The sequence below is a fragment of the Triplophysa dalaica genome, chromosome 11 (genome assembly GCF_015846415.1).
Source record: "Triplophysa dalaica isolate WHDGS20190420 chromosome 11, ASM1584641v1, whole genome shotgun sequence".
Classification (NCBI taxonomy): domain Eukaryota; kingdom Metazoa; phylum Chordata; class Actinopteri; order Cypriniformes; family Nemacheilidae; genus Triplophysa; species Triplophysa dalaica.
In genome coordinates, this window is record NC_079552.1 from 3,482,328 (window position 1) to 3,507,800 (window position 25,473).

Here is a 25,473-nt window from a genome sequence, read left to right on the forward strand (position 1 = left end):
AAGATGACCGTAGATTATAGAAATCCTTTTGTAATACAGGAAATGTATATTTTGAACTGTTTTGTGACTCGTACATTAAAGGTTATTATTGGGTCTAAAAAACATTCATGAGAATCTGTGATAAATGTTATGAATACATGTAACCTGTCAAGAGGGGTGTAAATGTAAATCGAAGACACAAAAAGCAGTCAAGGACATCCTGAGGTTTGTTTTCATGGGTACTCTTATCCTTTGGAAGAAACACTTCAATACATGTCAAAAGGTTAACTGCGCTAAGACACTACAGTCATGAAGTGAGCCTCATGTGATAAAATCAAACCCATTCTGCTTAATTCAGAAATGATCACATGACATCTGTTCAGACACAAAGTTTCCAGCAGGAAAGTTTTATGTGGCAGCAGGGAGTCATAAAACGTCTTGACCGGGTTTCATCACAACAACCTCACATTTGCTCCATTTTACTATCATTTTTATTGCCCATTAATTTTTTATATATTAATCACATATATGTTACCAACCGTAATTCCAAATGTTTGTGTGCATTTTTACATACCTTGTCACTAACGTACGCAACTTCACACATAGCTTTGCATTTCAAAAATCTACGCATTAAGCACAATTTTACAAAGTTCTCAGCTTAAAAAAATGAACTAAAGATTTAAAAAAGAATTAGCGGCATAAAATTAATTTATTCCAAGTAAAAATACAAAATAATATCACAACATTGACCAGATATGAAACTCCCCCAGAAACAGCTAAACATTAATGGTTGAGGAATAAGTGTGTGAAGAAACAACAAAATAAAAAAAATAACGAAAATACGTAAATATGTTTTAATTCTCAATTTTTTTGTTGCAAAAATTTTCTAAAAATAATGAAAAAATTTATCAGTACAAAGGCTACATTACTACTGGAAGGTACGAGCATGTCGAGTAAATACACAGTAGAAAATGATTTTCGTGAATCACGATGCTTGCAATGAAAATAAATCTGCAATAAAGATTTATGCCTCTTTTTCTTGTTTTCTACTTTTTTACAAACAGTACAAACAGTATTGCACTTTACAACAAAGAATCAAGGGTCTTAATAGCCTTAAAAAAGGGACTAATTCAAGTCTTGGGTGAGTAGAAGGCAACCGCATCGACGTTGCATCGGGGGGCTTTCATTCCTTATATCTTTTAGCTTTTGAAAATTAACATTCTTTTCAACTTTCCAAACAAAGGTTTACCTTAAATTATATACGCTTGAAAAGTCTGGGCATGTGCGCGTTACAAAACAGAGGGGAACACATCATTATAATAAACATGAAAAATATATATAAAAAATAAAAATAAACAGAAGATGTCTTACACCTCGGGTTAGAATAGTGGAGGACTGATTGTAAATATACAAAAACATAAGTAGTACGTTCATTTGACTTTACAGCACCTGACGGCCTCGTTGACCCTATAGAATAACAAACATTTATCACTTATAATATTTGTAAGATCTGATGTTTGTGAAACACTGTGAACAGCGGGGACAATCTGTACTTCAGAATCCTACAGTGTTACATTAAAAGAACACAGCTCTAGCTCCTTCACTTGTTTTTCTTTTTCTTTCTTTTTTTTTTCTCCAAAAATAAAATTAAAAGCAAACAAGCATGACAAAAATAAAATTACCTATATATGTTAAATCACTTTCTCCTAGCAGAATTAAATTAATTTATATACTCTTTATTTGAATAAACTTACTTAGAAAATATCAATCTCTCTCTCTCTCTCCTATTTCAATATTGAGGTATTGCAAAAGATTAGGTCAGTCAGAAAGCACACGTATTTTTCTATTAAACAAAAAAGCTGACTGTTCAACCATCCAGATACAAAGAGTAGTGCATAACAACTATCATCTATTACAGAGAAGAAACAAACGTAGAAAAAATCTGGGCCGGGAACGAAATATCACGAAGACACCCAGAATTCACCGCCATCGCCACTACCCACAATCCATCGATACAAAAGTAGTTTTGCTTGCTCGCCCTAAACCTGACATTTTCTGGGCGACGGGATGCTTACAGACCTTCCGAACCCAGTGTAGCCATCCCATAATACTTAATACTCGCCCTCGTGTTGTTCTCTCCGACCTCACGTCCCTCGCAACCCATTCTGAATTTTGTTTCGAAAACATGATTCTACTTCAAGCTTTGCAGGATAATCCGGATAAAAATACAGCGGTCGCACAAGATTACGGCGTCGCGGCCGTCGTATCGAAATGATGCTCAGGTCCTCACGCGGCGATTATTGATTTGAGAGCCAGTGTTTGCTTTTCCTCCCAGACTCGTTCACCTCTAACCAGACACAGTATTGAGAACTACAGATGTGAAATCTAGTGTTGTTGGTCATGAAACAGGAAAAGCACTCTTTGGTTCCTGTAGGGACGTGAAAGGGTTCAAATCGGACTAAAGTGTGTGTGTGGTTTGTGTTGAGAACTATCAGAGGAGGGACTGTATGTATATATGTGTACATACGCATACACTAGCTACGAAGTTTCACAGGACCTCCATATGTTAGACATCGATAACAGTTAAAGCAATCACAGTTCTAGGCGTCGTATCATCTAAACTACATTCGGAATAAAAAAATTGCACAACTCTATATGAACGGTCACTGCAAAAAATACTTCATCTGTTAAAGACACGTCGCTAGAAGGATAAATCCTACGTCCAATCGCTTTGAAACACATGATTGCGAAGTGTTTTTGTTTTGTTTTCAGTGTCGTGCTCGGTTTGTGCTCCATGTCACTCGTCTGTGGCGTCGGTGCGTATGGGAGAATGAAAGTGCCTGTACGCCCCCAACTGAATCAAGTATGAATGGATTCATACCGTGTATTTAGCAGCAAGAGCTATTGCAGCATAGTACATAACACTAAAAATCTGTCATAAAAATAAACGCCTACAAGCAAAAAAAGATGCGTGCATGAGGTATTACTATAAATACGCAAACCGAGAGCAAAGAATGGTGTTTTACTCATATTCTGATGTTTATGATTTTACCTTTGGTAACGTTTTCTTCTTTTACGAGATCTTTTTCCTCACGATAAGTGCATGCTCCTTAAAAAAAAAACATCTGACACTCAAAACCTATGTGTATATAGATAAATATACAATAAAAAATAGATCCTTTTTTGTAAATGTATATATTTTCATATATATATTTATGCTCACACTGTCTTATGTTACCTTTGCGGAGCAGAGAGCAACCGAACGAAGGAAAATGAGATTTCAAGCACAACATCCTTACAAGCGTTAACATCGACTGTGGGTCACGTATGTTTGTGCCAAAGTGCAACTTCTGAGCAGGCGGACTCAAAATTGTTTTTTTTCTGAATGTTTATAAGCAGAGAATATACTAGACCGTGATACTGATTCTAAAATGATGTGGAGGAAAAGAAGGAGATCCAGTTGTGTGTTTGACGGGTTACTGGTAATGGTTGAAGGTGTTTGGTGGGTGGAGAGATGGATTCTGACATCAGCTCCAGCGGAAGGAAACGTGTCGAGGTCGGTCGCCGCCCTCCTTCACCAGCGGTTTGTGGAACTCGCGCCCGGCGCGGGAGTGAATGCTCGCCCAGCAGTACTCGCAGTAATACTGCAGACATGTGACGTTGGCACAGAAAAACGGAGCGAACTTGCCACCGCAGCGAGCGCCCTGACATTCATCGCACATCTGATCGTCCAGAACGTACGGCTTCACCTCCACCTGAGGAGAGAGAGAGAGATTATGAACACTTTTTATGGACCACACATTTGCTGTGTTTGTGTATAATCCAACAGCTATTTATCCTAATAACATTCTCAAACCAGTCCAGCAGCTCTGGTGTGTACCGAAGTGAATCATGGAGCTATAAATAAGAAATGTTTTTTGCCATGTTTTTTGTAGGTCTATCAAACAATTAATCATGATTAATCGCATTCAGAATCAATTTTGTGTTAATGTTATATATGTCTGTGAACTGTGCTTATTAATTATGTAGTTATAAACACAAACAAAAATGCATTTATTTAAGAAAAATAAACATGAATTTCTTTTAATTAGTTTAAATTATTGGGTAATATAAATTACTACATGTAAATATACCATAAATATGTATACATGTATGTGTTTATAAATACAAAATTAATATGCACAGTACACAGACATATATTATGTAATGAAAAAAAATATTCTGGATGCCATTAATGGTTTGAAAGACCCACAAAAAACAAAGTTTGTGTTTACATAATTAATATGCACAGTACACATACATATTTATTTATTAACACATAAACAAACATGCATATACTTAAGAAAAATATAAAAATTAATAAACATTGATTAAAAAAAAAGTTAGAAGTATTGGTAAATATAAATAACTACATGTAAATATTACATAAATATGTATGTATCTAAAAAAACCAAAAACGAAAAAAATATTCTGGATGCGACAAATCGTTTCAAAGACCCACAAAAAAACAAAGTTTGTGTTAACATAATTAATATGCACAGTGCACAGACATATATTATGTAAACACAAACTTTATTCTGAATGCAATTAATTGCGATTAAACAGACCTACAAAAAATAAAATTTGACTTAACATAATATATGTATGTGTGCATATTAATGTATTTATAAACACATAAACAAACATGCATATATTTAAGAAAAATATAAAGTTAATAAAAACTTAAATATAAAAAAAATACATGTAAATATTTCCTGAATATGTATATATGCATGTCTATCCATTTATAAATACAAAATAAATATGCACAGTACACAGACATATATTATGTTAACACAAACTTTTGTTCTGAATGAGATTAATCACAATTAATCGTTTGACAGCTTTAATTCTTGTCTTTTTTTTTTATACAATCTAAACTTTTATAAACATTTAATATGTTTTCTTAGGAAGCAAAATGATCCAAGGTTTAGTCTGGCTTTTGAGAAACCAAATAAAATGTAATATTTTCACATAAACAACATCGGATTCATAAGTAAAAACACGCTTTGACTACTGTTTTAACTGTTTTTATCCTAATTTAAGCATAAACGTCACACGATTTTGTAATTTCACAAGTTTTCACAAAACTAAGATTTAGATTTGTTCAAAATAAAGACACAAATTGTTTTAATGTCCTTATTTTGAAAAACATCTCTATATAAAAGGATGTTAAGATATTTGTGTAGTAAAACGAAGCACAAAATAGAAAAAAAAGGGAATAACATGACTTTGTACGCTTGTTTCCACCGTTTGTACAAAAGTGTATGTTTGTAAGGTTGCTTTGCAAAAAAATGCTCAATTTTAAAAACAGTCTTAACATCGGAGCTGGATTGAACTATTCATCACAGTATATAAAGACATGTATATGAGAGTTGGGATTGTTATTGAAAATCTCTTTGCATGCGTGATGTTGGTGGTTGTGATATATGAGCGGACTCACCCTTTTGTCAATGTCATTATGTTGCAGTTGAACAAATCTGGCGCTGATGGCTGCGATGTAGCTCTGCTGATTGGAGAAGGCCACCCGGCCCGCCCCTTTAGGGTATTTGAGTTCTGGGTCAGTATCAATGCCAGCGTAACACACACCTCCATACAGTCTGTCCATAATCATAGCCAACTCCACTAAACACACACAACACACCTCTGTTAGTCACAATCTATTACAACAATTCCATCTTGTTAATAATGAGAGCAGATCACATCAGATCATGAGACATTGAGACTGTCATGGGACAAAAATGGGCAACAATTGTAGGTTTCAAAACAAAGATATGAGAGCATTACCTGCACGCAGAGGCCGTGGAACTCCTCCCACAAAGATGGTCTTGCGTGGGTCCAGAGGCTGAGAACCATCCATCACAAAATCACTGTCGCTCAGATTCCACGGGCGAATCTGGACCTGGAGAAAGACAAGCAGGTGATCTCAAAACACTGCCGGCCTTAACAAAAAAGGGCTTAAAGTGTGCTATAAGTATACTCCTTTTAAACGGAATACTTTCCTTTTACATTTTAGACATTTTCTTAAAATTATGCAAATGTATATTTATACTGACAGTACATTCAAAGAATATTTGGCAATATACAGATTGAGATATACTTCAAATCTAGAGTACAGTTAAATACTTAAATTATAAGATGAATACCTAAATACGAATATAGTAGTAAACTTAAACTGCAAAAATAATATAAAAATCATAAATACAGTATGAAAACTACTCAAAAAGTAACATAGGAGTATACTTAAACTACAAAATAATATATAAATATAAACACAGTATGAAATAGTAACATAGTAGAATAATTTAACTGCATAGATAATATATAAATATATATAAATAATAAATACAGTATGAAAACTACTCAAATAGTAAAAAAGTAGTATAATGTAACTGCAAAAAATAATATATAAATATATATAAATAATAAATACAGTATGAAACTACACTTATACTAGCTAACTTCTATTTGAGTAATTTTATTAATTAAAAAATTAAAAGTATAGATCTCGTAAACTATCAGTCCACATATAAATTCACCCCGAGTATAGTTGCAGTACAATACACAACTAGTTTACAACTAAGCCTTAAAGTATACTTCAAAGTAAACTTGTCTTTTATAATCTAAAACGTGTGCTAATTTATCCTCAGGCAGTACTGAAATAGTACACAGTATGTATGCCGATATGAGTAAACTTACTACATGTGTTCAAATGTTCTTGAACTTTGCTCAAGTACACTTATATATATTTAATATATATGTATTCTTTGTGTCTTTGTGTAGAATCTCCACAGTAGAGAGTTTAACTGGACTGTCTTCATGTGACTCACTGGTTTATCTTTGATAGTGGGACTGGATACACACAGGTAGAGTTTCCCATCCTCCTCGATACAGGAGTCAATAAGAGCCTGGACTGAACTCTCCTCTTGAAAGAGCAGGAACGCATAACCTGAAAAACAACACAGATCACAAAGTTCTGCCAATTATTTTCATTTCAATCATTGACTTACAACAGCTGATTGTTGTTTAGTTAAAACGCTTGTGTGTTCACATACGCCATGTTTGGTTCGATTAAAAGGAACTCTAGTGCGCTTGTTATGTCAGAGCGTTTATTTGTGTGCGAGTGTGAACGCTGCCACACGAACTCTCGTGCGCACCAAAACAAACTCTGACGCTGTTCCATTGAAACATCACCTAACCAAAAACAGGAAGTGATAACAATATAAGTGATCTGGTAATATAAAGGAGTGTTTATCAGATCTGTGCTTGCGGGTGTAACGGAGGAATTCCAGGCGCCGTTTTGACTGCTTTAAACACTCCATGGGGTTTCCGTGAGTTACCGGCGGCTTGCTAAAAATACCCTCGTGTGTGCAGGCATACACTGAGCATGTACAGCAGACCCCAGCACACAGCATGGTTTTGGATGCCCGGTATGTTTTGTTTTAAAATATAAATCATAAAAGCTGTCCAATCACGCCAATGCCAAGCGAACCAGGACTAAACTAACCAAATAACAGGCCCAAATAACCAAAAGAACCGAACTACAAATATGAACGCACCCTTAAAGGGATATTCCATCCAAAAATTAAAAATCTGTCATCATTTACTCACCCTCATGTTGTTTCAAACCGGTTTACATTTCTTTGTTCCAACGAACAGAGAGGAACATATTTGGAAGAATGTTAGCAATTGTCAGTTCTGGGTCATCATCCACTACCATAGTAGAAAAAAAAGTATTGTATTCTGTTGAACACATAATGAGATCTTTTTAAGATTAAGTTCTCGTGCACCATTGACTACCATTTAATTCTTCCTACTATGGTAGTCAATAATGTCCCAGGACTGAAAATGATGAACATTCTTCCAAATATCTTTCTTTGTGTTCACCGGAACAAAGTAATTTATACAGGAATGAAACGACATGAGCGTGAGTAAATGATGACAGAATTTTCTTTCTTTGGGTGAACTATTACTTAAATACACAAGTTGTTTTAAATTGATTTGGCTTAAAGGAAATACATTTTAATCAGTGAGCGCACCATTCTCTATAGTTAAGCTATAAGGAGCTTGAAAAAAAGGTGAGCCCGATTTAACACGTTTAGACCTCAGAGCTTAACTCAGTCCTGCAGTGAGGCTGTGAGTCATGATGCTTTACGCAACACCGGATGGAAAAATGATCAGCATCTTCCATTCAGTCACTCTGACGCGCGTTTCATAAGAGCTGGATAAACAATCTGCATACAGCAGTCCACATCTATGAAATCTTCAAATGCACTTTGGAGAAAAATAAATGCAGACAAATGGCATCCGATGGACTGATATCAATTCATTTCGCATTCATTGAGCAAGGAATATGAAAATATCAAACAAAGTGGCATTTGTTTAAAAAAGAAAACTCATTTTTGTTCATATTAGGTTTAAAATGATAAACATTTGTGGAGGTCTACACCTGTGGTTCCTCAGCTCTACACCTGTGGGAACTTGAGAAGAATTTACTCGCAGCCCGTTCATCCAGCATTCCATTCACATGTCAGATATGGAAAATTCCAGCAGGATTTCTCACACTTCCTATACAGTTAAACTGAAATACAGGTTGTTTGGCATGTAACGCAGGAACTTTGACTCCCTGATCTTTTTTCGTGGCTCATAAGTGAATGTTTCTTATTGACCAGGGTGCCGCCAATGTCTGATGTCACACACTTGCAGCGCAGACATTTTTCCACACAGGTTTCCAAACTTGAAATCCGACTTCAAGTTTTAGTTTTGCAAATAGGAAGTTAGAAATTTAGCGTTGAATGGAGTGGAGCATTAAAGCTGACCTTGGTTTCGGGAATTAAATGATCGTTAGAAGCGAGAAAGGATCATATTGTGTTTATATTATCTTTTATATATTTGTGTGTATTTATGCCTTTGTCTATGTACAGAATATAGGTCTTTGGCTGTTCTTACATTTAACTGTATATATATTTTTCTCTTATAAATGTGTTTTTATAATTGTTCACCTGTCAGAAGAGCTGCTAAGCTGTATCATTGTTCCTTAAACAGTGACAATAAAGTTCTATTCTATATCTTTTTAAGCACATGCCACTTGGTTTGATATTTTCAAGCTATTTCATCTATTTCAAACTTCTGTTCTAGCCAAACTCTCACACATCATTTCCAGGCATTCTCACACAAATGTTCGTAAAATGCAGTTGGTTTCTCCCCGCAGGTGTTTATCTGCAAGTACTTGTCTGTGTGCGTCTGTGCAGCAACACCTGGAGGCCTTTTGAACTGATAAAGACCAAACGCACAACACACAACCGCTTCCAGATTTGATGTCTTTGCAAATGCTGACCAGCAGTCACACAAATGATTCGTTAAGATCAGCAACTTCAGCACAGAATCGATAACAGCTAAACACTTCCAGGTAAACGCCGGTTACAAATGCCGTTTCTTTTTTGACACTCTTAAAGGTAAAGTGGTTTATTCTTTCAATGTTTTTCAAGAAGAACGCTTATATCCTAACTTACACAGAGTCAACTAGACGTGTGCTATTCGTAGGCGGATGTGCAAATAGCGTGATGATGTCAAAACATTCCTCTGTTTGTTTAAGAATGTTGACCAGCCCAACATGACAACATTGGTTCAGCCAAGCGAAGTGTTTTCAAAACTTGTTGCTGTTCTGTTTGGTGACACTTAGTGACACACCAGTTAATAAATCAATTTGTCAGATATGATGGGAAATAAATGACGTGGATACAATTTGTACTACAACTAAAAAGAGACTAAAAACTTTTGGGGGAATAAAAATGATAGTCCCCTCGTCTAGTTTAAAAGTGCCATCTTTAATGTTTCACGGGCGTCTCTGTCTGATCTGTTAAACGCTTAAAGCTGTTAACAGTGGCACGAGTGAGATGATGTCATGATGTCTTTACCTTTAGGGGGAAAATAAGATTTGCTTTCTGCTTTATGTGGCCAGTCCACCACCAGGTGTCCGAAGCGACGGAAACTGTTCGTGATCTCATCTGGAAGAAAAAAGGAAAGTGTAATAAAAGCGGTCTTTGTCTTAAAGGGATGGTTCATCCAAAATGAAAATCTGTCCTCACACTCATGTCATTCCAAACCTATCAGACTTTCTATTGCAGATCACAAAAGAATATATTATGAAGAACACTGGTCACCAAACAACATTGACCTCCATTGACTTCCATTGTATGGACACAAAACCACAGAGACATTTCTCTAAATATCTTTTTGTGTTCCACAGAAAAAAAGAGTTTTGAACCGATTCTGAACAACATGAAAGTGAATAAATGATAACAGAACTTTGGGGCACACGTGTACCTTCATCGATGTCCGGTGGCAGTCCGCCCACAAACACCTTCCTGGAATAACGCTCCATTCTCTCTCCGTTCTGACAGCGGTTGGGGGAGCTCAGGCCGGGGGTGAGGGGCTGATCGCCGTGACCGTCGTCCAGGAAACAGTCCTCGAACGGAAACAGCGAAGAGCGACCTGAAGCAGGAAACAGGGGAGGAACAAAAAGAAGAGAGAAAAGATAGAAGCGCACAGGATGGAAGATGAAAGTGTGCGGAGGAAGAGAGAAAACAGAGAACCCCAGAGGAGAGAAACTCATTAATGCAATTCATGTCAAAGCTGAGATAAAAAAGCTGAAAATAAATCCACTGAAATGTCATCGAAATAAGATTTCTATGGTAATTTAAGTTCAGCAAGCAGGCATCCTGAATAGTAGAAGATGAGACGTGTTACCCTAAAGACCTCATAGTAAAGAAATACACCGATGTGATTGACAGGTTTGTTTGTGTGTTATCAGACATGAGTAGTAACACCCTTATCATGCGCTCGACACTATGCTAAGATCACATAATTCATTTCACACATTTGTATAATACACATAATACTGATTTATCACTGATGTACAGATGCATTGACCGCTCGATTTATCATGCATTTATCAATGTGAAAACACAGTTGACCCCAAAAAACAAAATGATCCTGAAGAAAGATAATTTAGATAAAAGATTGATTACATTTTTCCAAATTAAACCCCAAAAAGTGCCTGCTAACCACTGTGTTAGAAAAATAAAGAAAGAAGCTAAATATTGTAATTGTTAACACAAAACCAGTAATTCAACTCAAGCAAAAGCCCCATCATTCCTGCAAACTCAATACACAAAGTAGGCGACAGGTTACCTCTTCTGCGCCCATAACTCCTGGCTGCTCGAGAGCAGAGAGAGAGAGAATCAGGACATGCCAGAGGGGACAGACAGACAGAAAAAGGGAGAAAGACAGAATATGGGTTTTGTGGGCAGAGCCATAGATACTGTATATGTATAGATGCCACATTCGACTGCACAGAGCACGTTAAGGCGTCGACCATCTTGGAACAGTCAACATTTGAGGAATTCTGTGCAAATGTCTTCATTTTCACCAAAGGTTTTTCATCACACTGACAGCACAGATGTCCATCTAGTGTTCCGTTTGGTTGTTTAAATACCCATGTGAGGTCTATCAAAGGTTTTAAATCATTTCAAGCATGATTTTACATAGTTTTGCCTTCCAGAACGATCACATCCATAACATGCGTATTTCTCATAAATGGGCACATGAAAATTAAAATGTACTATTTTAAGTTCTATAAAGAGGCATCCCTTTCCATGTGCTGTGCATTACAGCTTCTGACATTTAATACACAGAAAGTGTCGTCTCTCAAAAACGAGTCGCATCCGTAACACATTTTTCCTCATTTTTCTTAAAATAGAAAACTGATGTCAGGACTCTATTAGCAATATATGGATCCATCCGTTTATATTTCCTAAACCCCTGCTGATAAATGCATTCTGTGAAAGGTACATTTCAAGTTTGACAGAAAATGTCACATCCATAAAGCTGGAATTGGCCATTTCAGTTGTCATCATCACTCACAGTAAAAATGGCTGAGATTCAAATTCCATAAGAAAGGGATAACCTTCAACAAAGACAAATGTGTTGTTTTTTTGCATTAATTCAGTATTACAGGTTTTACAGTATTATCCCAATTTAAATGTTGCATACGCTAATCCCATTATCTTGCTGTGCTTTGTTGAAAAAAACATATATAATATACATATATATATACACACACTCCTAAACAAAATCTTAAGACTATGGGTAAACATTACAAGTATTGTAAAAAAGTACAACTTTTGATCAGCTGATGAACATCCTATTTGAGTTTAAATGAAGTTTTCAATAAATTGCCTTCTCCCTGTTTTTTGTACCTTGCTTCTGTTTCTTGTTTTGGAATTTTGAAACAGTAAATGTAACCTGGCTACGATCCTCCAGCGAGAATTGGGAATACTTGTAAAGTTTCCCTCGGTTATAAGATTTTGTTCAGGAGTGTATATATCCAGTTTCAAAAGCAACAACATAAACAAACGTTATGTGGCCCAAACTTAAAGGGACGGTTGACCCAAAAATGAATCAATTACATATACATGTACACATTTCTTTCTTCTGCAAAACCCAAAGGAAGATATTTGGAAGAATTTCAGCAACCAAACAGATCTCACCCTCCATCGACTCCCATAGTATATATTTTCCGTACTATGGCAGTAAATGGGGGATGAGATCTGTTTGGTCACTGACATTCTTCCAAATATCTTTCTCGGTGTTCACCAGAACAAAGAAATGTATATAGATTTGTATAAATCTGAGGGTGAGTTAATGATGACAGAATTTTCATTTTTGGGTTTTAACTTCTTGTAGACCTCAGCAAAGGATCTGTTGAGTAGCTTCCATGTAAAATATTACAATCAATATACAACAAAATATTATTATCAATTAATTGTTATATTATAAACAAAAACAGACTTGAAAGTAACATCGGACCACTGATCCTCAGCTGCCCACCAATATTCTGTTTTTGTATACAAGGGTAACTTCCCAAACTACCACCACCTGAACAACACCACATCCGGCTTAGCAGCACAGACATGGGACGACGCTTGAGACTTGAGCAAACTTTCACACCCGTGTTTGCACACTGTGCGCAGAACATTCTGGCTTCCCAAATATCACACGTAAAGAAACTCCTTTAAACAGCTTTAAGGGTGAAGCATGTTTAAAACAGTACCTCAGTTCAAACAACACTGTAGGATTGGAAACAATCATTTACGCAATTCCACTTTGTAAATCCACTTTTCCGTTGATCGCTAACTCTTGTAAATATTAGCATCCCCGTTCCATTGTCCTCCTGAAGCATGATGGGAGACACGAAAGCCTCACAAGAGGGAAGCTTATTACAAAACACAATCCTGAAAGAAACCCATCTGCCTTTCCTCGGCTCCAATTGTGTGACATTTTTCAGAGTTGGACGGAAACTCGGCTATCTTCTCGGATTTTCATTAAATCAGTCTCTGTGTACCGTCTCAGACACAATGTGTGGACAAAAGCGTCTAACTAGTGGTATCAGGGGGTCTTAAACTCTTAGCAACAATGAAAGCAGAGAGTTACTATGTGTCCTAAGTCAGCAGCCCCTCAGAGACACAGACAGAGGTGTTTGTTCCAAAATGAGACCGCACGGCTACAGGTGAAATTAAAGTGCATGATCTAGTAGTGCTTCTCTTTCTCTTGGAGAAATAGCACTGTCACGTTTTACGAGGATTAGAGAGTGAGAAACTGCAATTAATAGAATCCCCTCAGGCTAATATTGAATGCAAGTCACAGCGTATCGCACACAACCTAAAAAACTCTAGAAATGATGCTGGGATAGTGAGAAAGAACACAGAGTGTTCGGGTGTTGACCTGTAGTCTGGACTTTGTGTCTTCTAAACAGGGTGTGACATTAACACCCACCACCTGCCAAAACTTTGTGGTTAGCGGGTAATTTTTTTGCTGTGGCTCGTGATCTTCAAGATGTAACGTTATGACGTAATCATGAGACTTTCTGTTCTTCAATGTTTGCTCAGACTCTATTTCTAAAAGAAGCAATCGTGGACAAAGACTACGGGTTCGATTATCAGAAAAAATGCTCATAAAATGAACAGCTTGAGAGGCCATACACACGGAGAGACGCGTTAAACTGTATATGTAAAGATTTTTGGCGTTCCATCCACTCAGATCCGGCATTTTGGGAGTCTGAATCCGCTACTTTTTTTAAAACCGGAGTGGATTAATGCGTTTTTGTGTGTACAGCCGAACCCTATATTCATTTTAAACTATGATGTCATCCCCCTTAGCAAGCAAAGTTTAAGCACATGCTATAAATTCTTCTCTGTTTTTAGTGCATCTCTGTGGCAGTATCACAGCACCACATACGATATGGCGTGTAAACTACATAGTTTTGTGTGTGCGCAGATATATCTTTCACAGCGTGAAAAGGAAAAAAGATCAGCTAGGGAAAGATCTGGCTTCGTGTAGATGTGGCATGAATATCGTTGTGGTCCTGCCGAAATCTCGGATGTCAAATTTGCCTTTTTTTTTAGGAAAGACCCTGTACTGCTTAAATAATGAAAAAACTGTATTTTCAAAGTTAACAAGCACTTTTTAATACGTCTTATTGGTTAGGTATTTGCAAACGTTACAAGGTATCAGAATGACAGAAGCGATATATTTCAAGTAACCTGTTTTCTTTTTTTTTAACTTTACAACCATCCGGATAAATGCGTTTACTGTAAACAATGGAAAATGGTAAAAAAAACGCTATAATAATACATAAGAATTATTTTTGGATTAAACCGTCTAAAATGTAAGTTATCATGGTTCATAATTCACAACACAGGGGTGAACTTGTACTTGTGCGTGGTAGACTTTTTTTAAATTCCCCATAGCTTTACATTGTATGAATATTTTCCAGCCTCAGAAACTTTTGATTTTAAAAGCGAACAGAACCCCAGACAGTTTTTTTATTGTCTTTTGGGTGTTTCATGATGGACGAATTGAACTATGAACCCTGAGACACTTGTATCAACGTCAAAGTTCACAATCAAACTATCCCGGGGTTGACAAACATCTTGCAACATGATCTTTGTCGCTCTTAACTTTGGCCTGCACAAACCTACTGGGTCTAAATGAGCTCAGACTGAACCCGACGTCTCTAAAGCATAAAAAAAGCATACAAACACTGGAAAGTTTTCTTACAGTCGATTATTGATCGACACCTTGTTCTAGCTCTATGATAGTTTGGATTTCTTTTGTGCAAAATAAAATAAGATTTTGCAATATATCAAGGTTAGTTATCAAATATGTGACAAAAGCCAACAGTGTTAAAGGGACAGTTCACCCGCAAATGAAAATTCTGTCATTATTTACTCACCCTCAGGTTGTTCCTGTTTGTTTGTAGGGATGTTCCGAGACCATTTTTTGAAGGTTGAGTATAAATATTTTTTTCTAATGCTCGCAGATACAGATACTATACCGATGCCTGTACCTGAATTTTCCAAGCACAACACACCGAAATGAAAGAAAACGGAATAGCTTTTTTATTACGAACAACTACAGACTGTATGCGCTTGACAAACTTTTAAAGCACACATTTCAGTCAGTCCTGTCAGTACAAAGCGTGAGGTATCGGTGTCTCCTTACGGGTACGAGCACCTGAGCTTGGTATCGGGCCCGATCGCTGCATCCCTAATTCTTTGTTCTGATGAACACAGAGAAAGATAGTTAAAAGAATGTCAATTAATTTTTAAACAACCTTGAGGGTGAGTACGACCAAATGTTGAATTTTTGGATGACCTATCCCTTTAATCTGATGCAAATAACAAGCATGCGTATTTTAAGGATCGTACACTCACTGTTCAGTGGTAATATATGTTCAGCTCCTGGATGGTGAAAGTTCAGACCCATGCGACCTATGAAAAGATAAGAGAAGAACACAAACCATGAGAATTGTTAAACAAACGTGTCCTTTCACGTTGGAATTTAACTCCCTTTAAATTCTAGTTTTTAGTTTGTCACAGTCATTATTTTTTTCTTCGTGGTAATGCCATACAGAAGCAGGTCGTATTAAGAAAAGGGGCATTCTTATTCAAGAAAACAATTAATTAAACCAAAACTTGTATGCTCATGACCGCAAGATGATTTAATATTAATATCCTTCAATACTCTTGTTTGACAGATGTAAACCAACAGCTACTCCAGGTACGATTCCATCATGTATTTAAAGGGATAGTTCAGCCCCCCAAACATTTTTTCATCATTACTTAACAACAAAGAAAGAATCATATTTAAATGGCATGAGTGTAAATAATTGATGAGACCATTTTTATTTTAGGCTATCCCTTTACTAACTTGTTTTGCTCTGCCATGACAGCATTTGACCTAAAAGAAAAAAGATGACTATAGAAGACGACAGTTTATGCGAAAGCCACTTATATGAGAAGGCAGACTGCACATGTGTTGTTTTAAATACTGTGTTCTGTCACATGTTAGAATGCGTTCGCACATGTTGGAGGTACCAATCACAGTTAGACACGTATGCAAGACTAAATCTCGTCCCCCTCTTGTCCACACGCACATGCAAACACAGGCGCACACAGAGTTTATAGGTTTGCATGCATGTGAAGCAGCTGTCGATATATATTTAAAGAAACAGAGCTCTAATATGGCAGCATTAACAATTTTGGTTTTAAATGACACTAGGGCTCCTGTGAGATTCCAGGGAACGCAGTGCGCAAGCCGTGACTGGCTTGTAGGGAAAAAACTGATGTGCACATGCCAATGCCAAATATTGCCAAACACTTGAGAAACATGTACAACGTTGAAGTTTCGACAGGTATATAAAGTCTGCACGTGCCGCTTGTGCTCCGCTATATTTAGTCTGGCTGGTGAGAAAAAGCAGCTGTGCTGAGAGCGAATCACGGTTTAGACAGTTTTCAGCAATATTCAAATCAATATAACGGCGGATCAACTGTCAATGTGTGTCAATGGAAGCCAAGGCAAATAATCACGATGACAAGATGATTTGTGAATAAATTCCCCATTACGATTTCAAAGCAAAAGATTGACACCATTGAAGAGATGAGACCTTCACTTGTTTAAGAGTACAAATGAATTACTATCATTTGTTTTAATTATGCAGTTCATTTTAATTGATGAGATAAAAATAAATAAAATACAAAAAATATATAAAAAACAGTAAGTAAATAAATTATAAGTATTTAAGTATTTTAACTCCTTCAGTACCACTTTAAATAATTTCAAGATGAGACCTTAAGAGGCTGCTTGATGCTTTTGCATTTGGGTAATTGACAAATAAACAATACTGTACATGTGTCCATGGTGTGACAGCAAAAAGTTAATTATATATTATTTTAAATCATTTATATTTATAGCATAAAATAGCATGAGAGATTTATTTACCTTATCTTCATTTATCGTCATTGTTTTTTGTAAATGTTTGCTACAGTATGTCACACACCACAAGACACATTTGTGGCTTATTGGTTTTCTTTAGTCACAACACAATTCCTATTTACATTTGTATTATTCCATAGTCTTAAATAGTTTACTACTGTGGAAAAAAACTGATAAGTCAGCAGGTGATTCTACATTTTTTAACTTGACCATCAATTACTGAATTACAATTTCCACAAATAATTCAACTTAAAATGACATCTTTTCTCTATTTAGAGTTTGGGGGGTCAGATCAAAAGACATCCTGGATGACATTTCCTATAGGGGTCTGTGCTCATGCAAATCACACACTTCCTTTTCCCCTCTTGCTGTTTGATCAGCCCTGAACGCTGAAAGTAAATGTCACATCTTTTCCTTCAGCATGAAAGTGTCTTGTTATGACAGAAACACGTAAGCCATCTTTCCCCCTGCCATACTGGTTTGAAGTTAAGGTTACTAACTTCTGAGGGCTTGGACCTTGGAGCTTTCATATCTCTTCCCTCAACAGCAAACCTCAACAGAACGTGAGCAACGGTGTCAATGTTCACAAGCGAGAAACTAGGGCTCGAAATAGAAATAATGCTAAAAGTGGATGAACTTCTGCGAGAAACTGGGTCTAACATTTGTAAACACAAATGACCGCAAAAGTCATGAAATCACAAAAGATTTCAGATACGGGAAAGCTTTAAACATGATGGCTGGTTCTTACCTCACGCATTATCCCAAAAAGAAGAACCAATTGTGAAAGGAGACATTTTGAACCCCAGACAGTTTTTTTATTGTCTTTTGGGTGTTTCATGATGGACGAATTGAACTATGAACCCTGAGACACTTGTATCAACGTCAAAGTTCACAATCAAACTATCCCGGGGTTGACAAACATCTTGCAACATGATCTTTGTCGCTCTTAACTTTGGCCTGCACAAACCTACTGGGTCTAAATGAGCTCAGACTGAACCCGATGTCTCTCAGCGTCCCAGGTCATGCTGTCAAACGTTTCCTAGTTCTCAGTGTAATGAGAGGAGCTTTTGTGTCCAGATATAAAGACATTGGATCCTGAAATACACTCCTCTCATCAGCTGAATTGCTACAGCATGACTCCGCACCGTATCACTCAATCCCGTTTCAAACCTCTGACATGTAGGAAACAAAAGATTCGGTCACGGTCCAAACAACATTTGATTGTTCTTGCACAAAGACGTCTTTGTGATGTTATGACATCATTAGATCGGAGAATCTTGATTTAGAAAAATTATTCTACATTTGAATCAAATGAAAATGGATTCAGACAAGGAATGTGAAAGACTGCTCAGATTCTGAACAGATCAGATTCACTTCACCTTAGAAGACCCGAACATCCACAGTATTGTGAATGTTCGGATCCAACAGAAACTTGTTCATTGCAGCTAATAATGCAGGTTACTTTTCATACGTTTAAATCCAATGATGTCAATTTGACCTAAAAATCAAGCCCAAGAGCTCAAATTATCATTTGTTATCATTCTTTATCATAATCCCACCGTTGTGAATTGGGATAAAATAAGGACACCGCTTTTTTTATGCGCTTGCTCAGTAACGGATTTGTTTAATTGAATTTAGTTTTTTTTAGGTGCTGTTAATCTAAAATGACCAGGGTCATTCATACAAAATAAACTTCAGCCCCATTCCTGAAACAAGGGCGGGAAGATTTTCCCACATTTTAATCTTATCAATAGTTCTTCTGGTGTTAATAATAGTATCTTTATTGCGTTTCACTTTATGATTGGGTGGGACGTGTAAATGTGGCAGGTCACATGTGATTTTTTAAAGAACTATGAGCCATTTTGTAGCTTTAGACAAACATAACATGTGAAGGTCCGGTGTGAGAAATCTAGTGGCATCTAGCGGTGGGGTTGCGAATTGCAACCAATGGCTCACTCCACCGCTTACCCTCCCTTTCGAACATTACGGTGGCTCACACAGGCCTAAGATGTCTTCATGTTTCCGCTTCTTTGCCATAGTAGATACCATATTACGAAACATGTTCTGTAGAGAAGCTTGTCCGTTTAGAACTAGGGTAGAAACAACATGGTGAATTCCACATAAGGGGACCTTGGTGTATATAGATAGAAATTGCTAATTCTAAGTAATAAAAACATAATGATTCATGAATCAACTCTGAACACATAGTTATGCATATTATATTGCAATTCTGTCAATAGTTCCTCCAAAAAAAGGGTCACATCATGAGAATTTCTGGTAGCACAGCCAAAAGAAAATAAGGTTTTATAAAATATTTACATGTGTCAGAAGTGAGCAGTTTGCCAGGGTTTCAACAAGCGATTACTACAGAATCGCTCAACTGTCAGATTGATTTTCATATACAAAGTCACAGCAGAACCCCTCACAACTAACCCCAGGCCAGCACAAGGTCCCAACAGCTCGAGCACAAGATGAGAAAAGCAGCTCGACGCATGAGAACGTGCCGAGGACCCTGATGTTGCTCTCCATGAATCCAGCACATAAAAACAATCTCTCTCCCACTGTTTTTCACATTGAAGCGCTTCCATTGTCTAAGAGAGGAAAACAATCTCTCGTGATATCCCTAGAGACTCTGGTGTGATCATTAAACATCATAACAGAGAATTTCCCACTGCTGTCAAACTCTTTTCTCAGCCAATGATTTACTAAAGACTTCAGGTCTTCAGGTGGATTCACACCCGGTGTTGAAGGAATGTTCCAGATTCAGTGTTATCGATAGGATTTGCCCTTTCTGTTATTGTAACTTACAGTGCGAACGTTACAAGGTTACTGGTGTTATTTTGTCAAGTTAACTTATAAAACGGATATAAAATGTTCCAGGTTTATTATGTAACAGATATAAATAGTACCCAAAACGTTATTTGATATGGTCAAGCCATATTCATATGTGATCAGAAATGCATGTATAAACCACCGGGCAACATCCAATCACATGTGGTCACAGAAGATGCATATAATAGAGTTGTTAATAGCAGGTGTAAACTGCACTTCAGTGCTATGCTGGAATAAAAAAAATTACCATTGATCACAACTGAATGATTTTGGTGAATGAAGCCAACAGATAGATGGTTAAAAAGTCCTAACCTGTAAAATGATATGATAGGAACGATAATCATTTACCTTTGTCATGGTCGGTCCTAATCATGTCCATTAAGGAATTCTCCAAAGTTTGCAAACTAAATGGGTCAAAGGATCGATTCCTATCCTGAAAGACAAAATGCGAGGTCAGAGGTTAGAAGACAAGCAACTGCAGGATCAGCCCATTTTACAACCGAGCAACACATTACATCAGTCACTCATAAATATCAAAGCAAATTGAGAGAACTACCCATTTGAGACAGACAATAAATAAAAAGGGGGAAAATTTGGGAAACGTATTTGTAAGGAACATTGGATCTGGTGCTGCGTGTATTTTTTTGCAGGATCTATTGACCGAAATACAATCATTACATAATGAAGCGTTATGTTTTAATTAGCTTGGAACGAGCAATTTTATCTACATACACCGTGGGTCCCGTTACATGGAATTCGCCATGTTGTTTCTACAGTAACCTTAAACGGACGAACTGCTCTGCAGAGCGCGTTTACGTAAATACGTTATCTCTTTCTGCAAAGAAGCAAAAACGTGACGATATCTTGGAGTTCACCCCTAGATGCCACTATATGTCATACACTGGACCTTTAACCTAAGTATTAAACATCAATAAACCAGCAATCTATGACGCCTCAAGTCATATCAACCACCCAAATTGAGAATTGTCATTTTTGGGGATCAAACTTGCTGTGAATTCCGTAATGATGGTGGTAGGTTTGCAGTCTAACATGAGCTCCATTAAAGAGAACGAACAGGGGAATAAAGGAGAGGGAGAGATAGAGAGAGAGAGAGAGAGAGTGGACGTGTGGATGAATACAGCAGTGGGCAGAGGCCATCAGAGGAAAGCACATTGTTTGCACATCGATCCCATTGTCACGAAACCGGCTGAGCATTCAAAAAGCGATATTTCCCCTCTCGCGTTCCAGATAAAAATCTGCCCGCTTTGTGAAAATCACGAGCGATAAAACCGCTGAGCTCTTCACTACAGTCACATTAGACACGAGCCACACATATCTCAGCATTAAACAACACCACACACTTGCCACATCTTGTACTGTGGAAACCTGCTCATACACCCATAGTATAAGTTGCACTGGATGAAAGCAAATGCTAAATTAATCAATATAATTCATGTCAATTTAAATGAATAAATTTAAAACAATTGGAATATGGAGCATCAGCATCTCAATGCGGGTGGGTGAGTCATTTGACTACAAATGATAACAAGCACAAGAATGTAGAACATACTAAATAAACAAAAGGAGGTTTATTCCCCATTACAAAAACACATCTTAACATAAGAGCAAAATGCATCGCCTAGATAAGAACGATTCATAACAGTGTTTGTGAATTATTATTAATTATGCACAAGATGATGATTTTGAAGTAGCTTTTCTCTACCTCTAGAAAACCCTTGCCAAAAAGAAGTAGAGCAAATCTAACATTTTAAAGAATAAATTCCCTATAAAATAAGTACTGCATAAGAATCAAGATTAGGAAATCATCTGTTGAAACTCAAAAGTCAATATAATTAAATAAGGTCTCCCAGACAAAATGTGTTTTTAACAGTTGAATTAAATACAAAACACATTTTGTGTTCAGTTAAGGCGTGTTATTTTTAACACGTTTTCATGTTACTTTTTACACAACGTATGTTACTGACGTGTAAAAATTAACAGAAGAAATAAAATACTCCCTTGATCAATTCTTTGTGCTTTTGTTACAGAGGTAGTGTTTTTAGTCTTTCATGCCAAAATAAATACGTCAATGTCCCCTTCTCCAAATACCACGGTCAACAGAACCGCTATTATGCTTCAGTTGATTACAGCATATACCCCGCCCCCTCACCACCAACCACCAATCAGAGTCGACTGGTGTTCCCTTTAAACGCCCCCATTTTTGCTTCAGAAGAGCTTTCCACCTTACATTTATAGATAAAGCAGGAAAATAATTTAAAACCAATTTTTAACAACTATTTTAAAGCATCAGTTTATTAAACAACACATCTAATTATGAACATATGCAGCTTCAGTTTTTTAAGCAATACGTTTCAAAACTTTAAGCTATACTGTCATAAATGTACACGGTCAAAAATTGAAACTTGCAGTCATTTATTTAAATACATAACAAGGAGATCTAAACGGGTGCTTTCCTGAAGGGCAAAGCGACCCAAAACAAAAATCTATGAGGGAAAAAACCCACCCCTTAAAAAATAAAGAGTATAGTGATGCTGCTCTTTAAATGACATTTTATAATACACCCAACGAGGAGCAGTACACTAAGTGTTATTTATTTCCTAACTACTCTCACCTGAAATGGCAGTAAGTTGTTGCCGTTGTCGGTTCTGAATGGTTCCGGGGGCTCGATCATCCAGGGTTTCTGCATGGTTGCGGGTCTCTGATATTTCGGGGGCGCGATGACATTGGTCGGGAAGGGTTTCTTGCTCGGGGAAACGGGGTTGTGCCGAGCCGGGACGCCGAGTCCGAGCGCTCTCCGTGGGTCTCTGCCGCTCCAGGGGTTCGCCGCGGTACTCCAAACCGCGTTCTGGTGATTATTCCAGGCGGAGGCCGAGGCGGACGACGCGGACACTTTATTGATAAGGGTCTGGTGGCTGTAGGGGTTCCTCTGGTTGACGTTCACCGGAGACCTTCTCATCTGGGGAGAGAAATTACCCCCGTACACCGGACTGACGTGATGGGGAAAGTTTTGGAAAAGCATCGTCGCGTTTACCGACGGGATCCCTTGGAAAGCGCTCTCGTCTACGGTGTTGGTGGACCAGGTGCTGGCGTACGACGGCGATAGAGAGGATCCGACGGAGTCCTGATGAAAGCCCAAACCCGGCAACACCGGAGACTCCATGGCGATCCGCTCGTGGCTCTGCTCGTCCGGGATCTGCGGGTCGGAGGGGGTCGGTGTGGACGGAGGCTCAATATTTAACGTGTCTTGCTGCTGGTGAGGATGAGCTTTGTTTTTGTCCATCAGTAAATCATCCTGCATGTTTTGAGCTGAAACAGATGTTCAGTTAATTGAGGACACTGATCGGGAATGGATTTTATTAACGAACCCCTGATCACCCATGTATTAGCAGCACGGGATCCGTCTAAATTCGCGTTTTATTCTCTCCTCACTCATGTGTCCGAATGCGAATAAACGGGAAAAGCTTGCAGGTCACCGATATTTACAAATTTCGCCACGTAACGTCTTTCTCTCACCGGAACTCCAGACAGAAATGAGAAACCGATTCTTGTTCCTGTTTTTTCCTCGCCTAAGCCCCGCCCCCCGCATTTGCATACGTCAATAAATACAGCTGCGTCCTTCAGCAAGGTTAAAAAGAAACACTCATCGAGTTTAAAAGTACACAGTGCCAATTTAACACAATTTCCACACATATATACGCAAGGGGAGGTTTGCGGAGATTCACTTTTACTGTCGATTTCTGCTCATCTAGACCTAAAATGAAAGGAAGACACATGCAGTTTCAAGTAAAAGATATTGCATAGTATGTTGATATGTTTTGGATGGCGTACAAAAGTCCACGGCACAGCTAAGCAACGAGGTTATATTTGCTGCAGGATCTTGGGTTACACCCAGCAGTGCTGCACAAAAACATGTACGCAACATAAATCCCGACTCGGTTTAAATTCCCTCTCCACGGTTTACAGTCCATACCTGTTATACACTTATCGAGAAGTCCCGGAACGAAAGTTCTCAATATACCTTAACGATGTATGTTTATAGTGTTTGTTTTCTGAAATGTTATTTCTAAACTCACCCATACTAACCAATCAGTAACTACTATTTAGAAAGTAAAATGATTTCCACGTACCTCTCGAGGGTTTCAACGCTGATTCGAGTGCGAAATATTCCCACGAAAAGCAGGCCGAGAATGCGACAGTTTCAGCGACGCATATGAATAAAACTACTCGATTTCGATCGAATTTTAATCAATACTGACAATCGTAATAGGTTGAGAGTGAATGTCTCTCATATTCCGTCTGTTAATCCTTATTTTGCTGCATTAGATCTGCATATTCAAGGTCATTATAGAAATCATTACAACACACGCTGAATAACTAAAGGACAATATGATTTTGTTCCGCCAGTAACACATTATAATAAAAATGCACTCGTTTTTAAAGGGAATGAATCAATTCCACCGCTTAATCCGCCGCACACAACTCGCAGATTATTAAACCCACATAACATGCGATGGGTTGAATTTCTATTTGTCCGTTCTTTCTTTTTCCGTCCCGTACATGAATAAGACTTTACCTTATCGTTCACCTTTGTGGGATTCTGTAATTAAGGCTATTTCTGTTGGTCTCGCCTGGGTTTTGATGTGACAGATGAGCTGCCCTTCTGCAGTCGCCTAAACAGCTGATTGACTGCGACGCATGCCTAGTGCACTGGAGGGTTATGGGAATTGTAGTTTTCCGGTAACTAGGTACAGACGCACTCAAACTTGATGCTATGACATGCGGCACACAACAAGCAAAACAGTGTGATTTTTGTCAATTTCCACAATGTGAATGCAAAATCGATACACAAATAAATGCTGTCTCTTTAATGGCACCATGTAACAATGAATTCCATTAAATTGTGTGCACACGGCTGCCGTAAGATAAATATCTCTCATGAAAACACACCGGCTATAACACAATTTTACAATTCCCAAACTATAGGTCGCATTGGTAATGAATCAAGGATGCAGCTAATATTGTTTAACGTTGTGCCTTGTAAATAAAGTAGGCACATTAGAATGTACATCACAGTCAGTTTTTATTTGCATTAAAATATGATGACTCTTCTTACCGCAGTACGAGGTGTTCTGAAGCCAAATATGTATCTTCATGTTGTTCAGGCAAGCAGGCGTAGTCCCTCTTGCTGTGGGCTGCCTGGCTGTTAGACATAAATGTTGTATTTTTGGAGACGTGCAATGAAGACTACATTTCCCAGAATGCGCC

At 37.6% G+C, this 25,473-nt stretch overlaps 1 protein-coding gene across 1 annotated transcript; it reads right to left on the reverse strand.

Annotated features, from left to right (window-relative positions):
- Positions 1 to 819: 819 nt before the first annotated feature.
- cpeb3 (cytoplasmic polyadenylation element binding protein 3) lies at positions 820 to 25,434 on the reverse strand. Its single transcript, XM_056760293.1, is given in 12 exon segments — positions 820 to 3,734; positions 5,462 to 5,643; positions 5,806 to 5,920; positions 6,849 to 6,967; positions 9,936 to 10,025; positions 10,345 to 10,512; positions 11,212 to 11,235; positions 15,795 to 15,851; positions 20,536 to 20,620; positions 22,820 to 23,514; positions 25,322 to 25,376; positions 25,378 to 25,434. Coding segments are annotated over 12 exon segments (1,860 nt in total). The 5' UTR covers positions 25,420 to 25,434; the 3' UTR covers positions 820 to 3,506.
- Between the last annotated feature and the right edge of the window lie 39 nt (positions 25,435 to 25,473).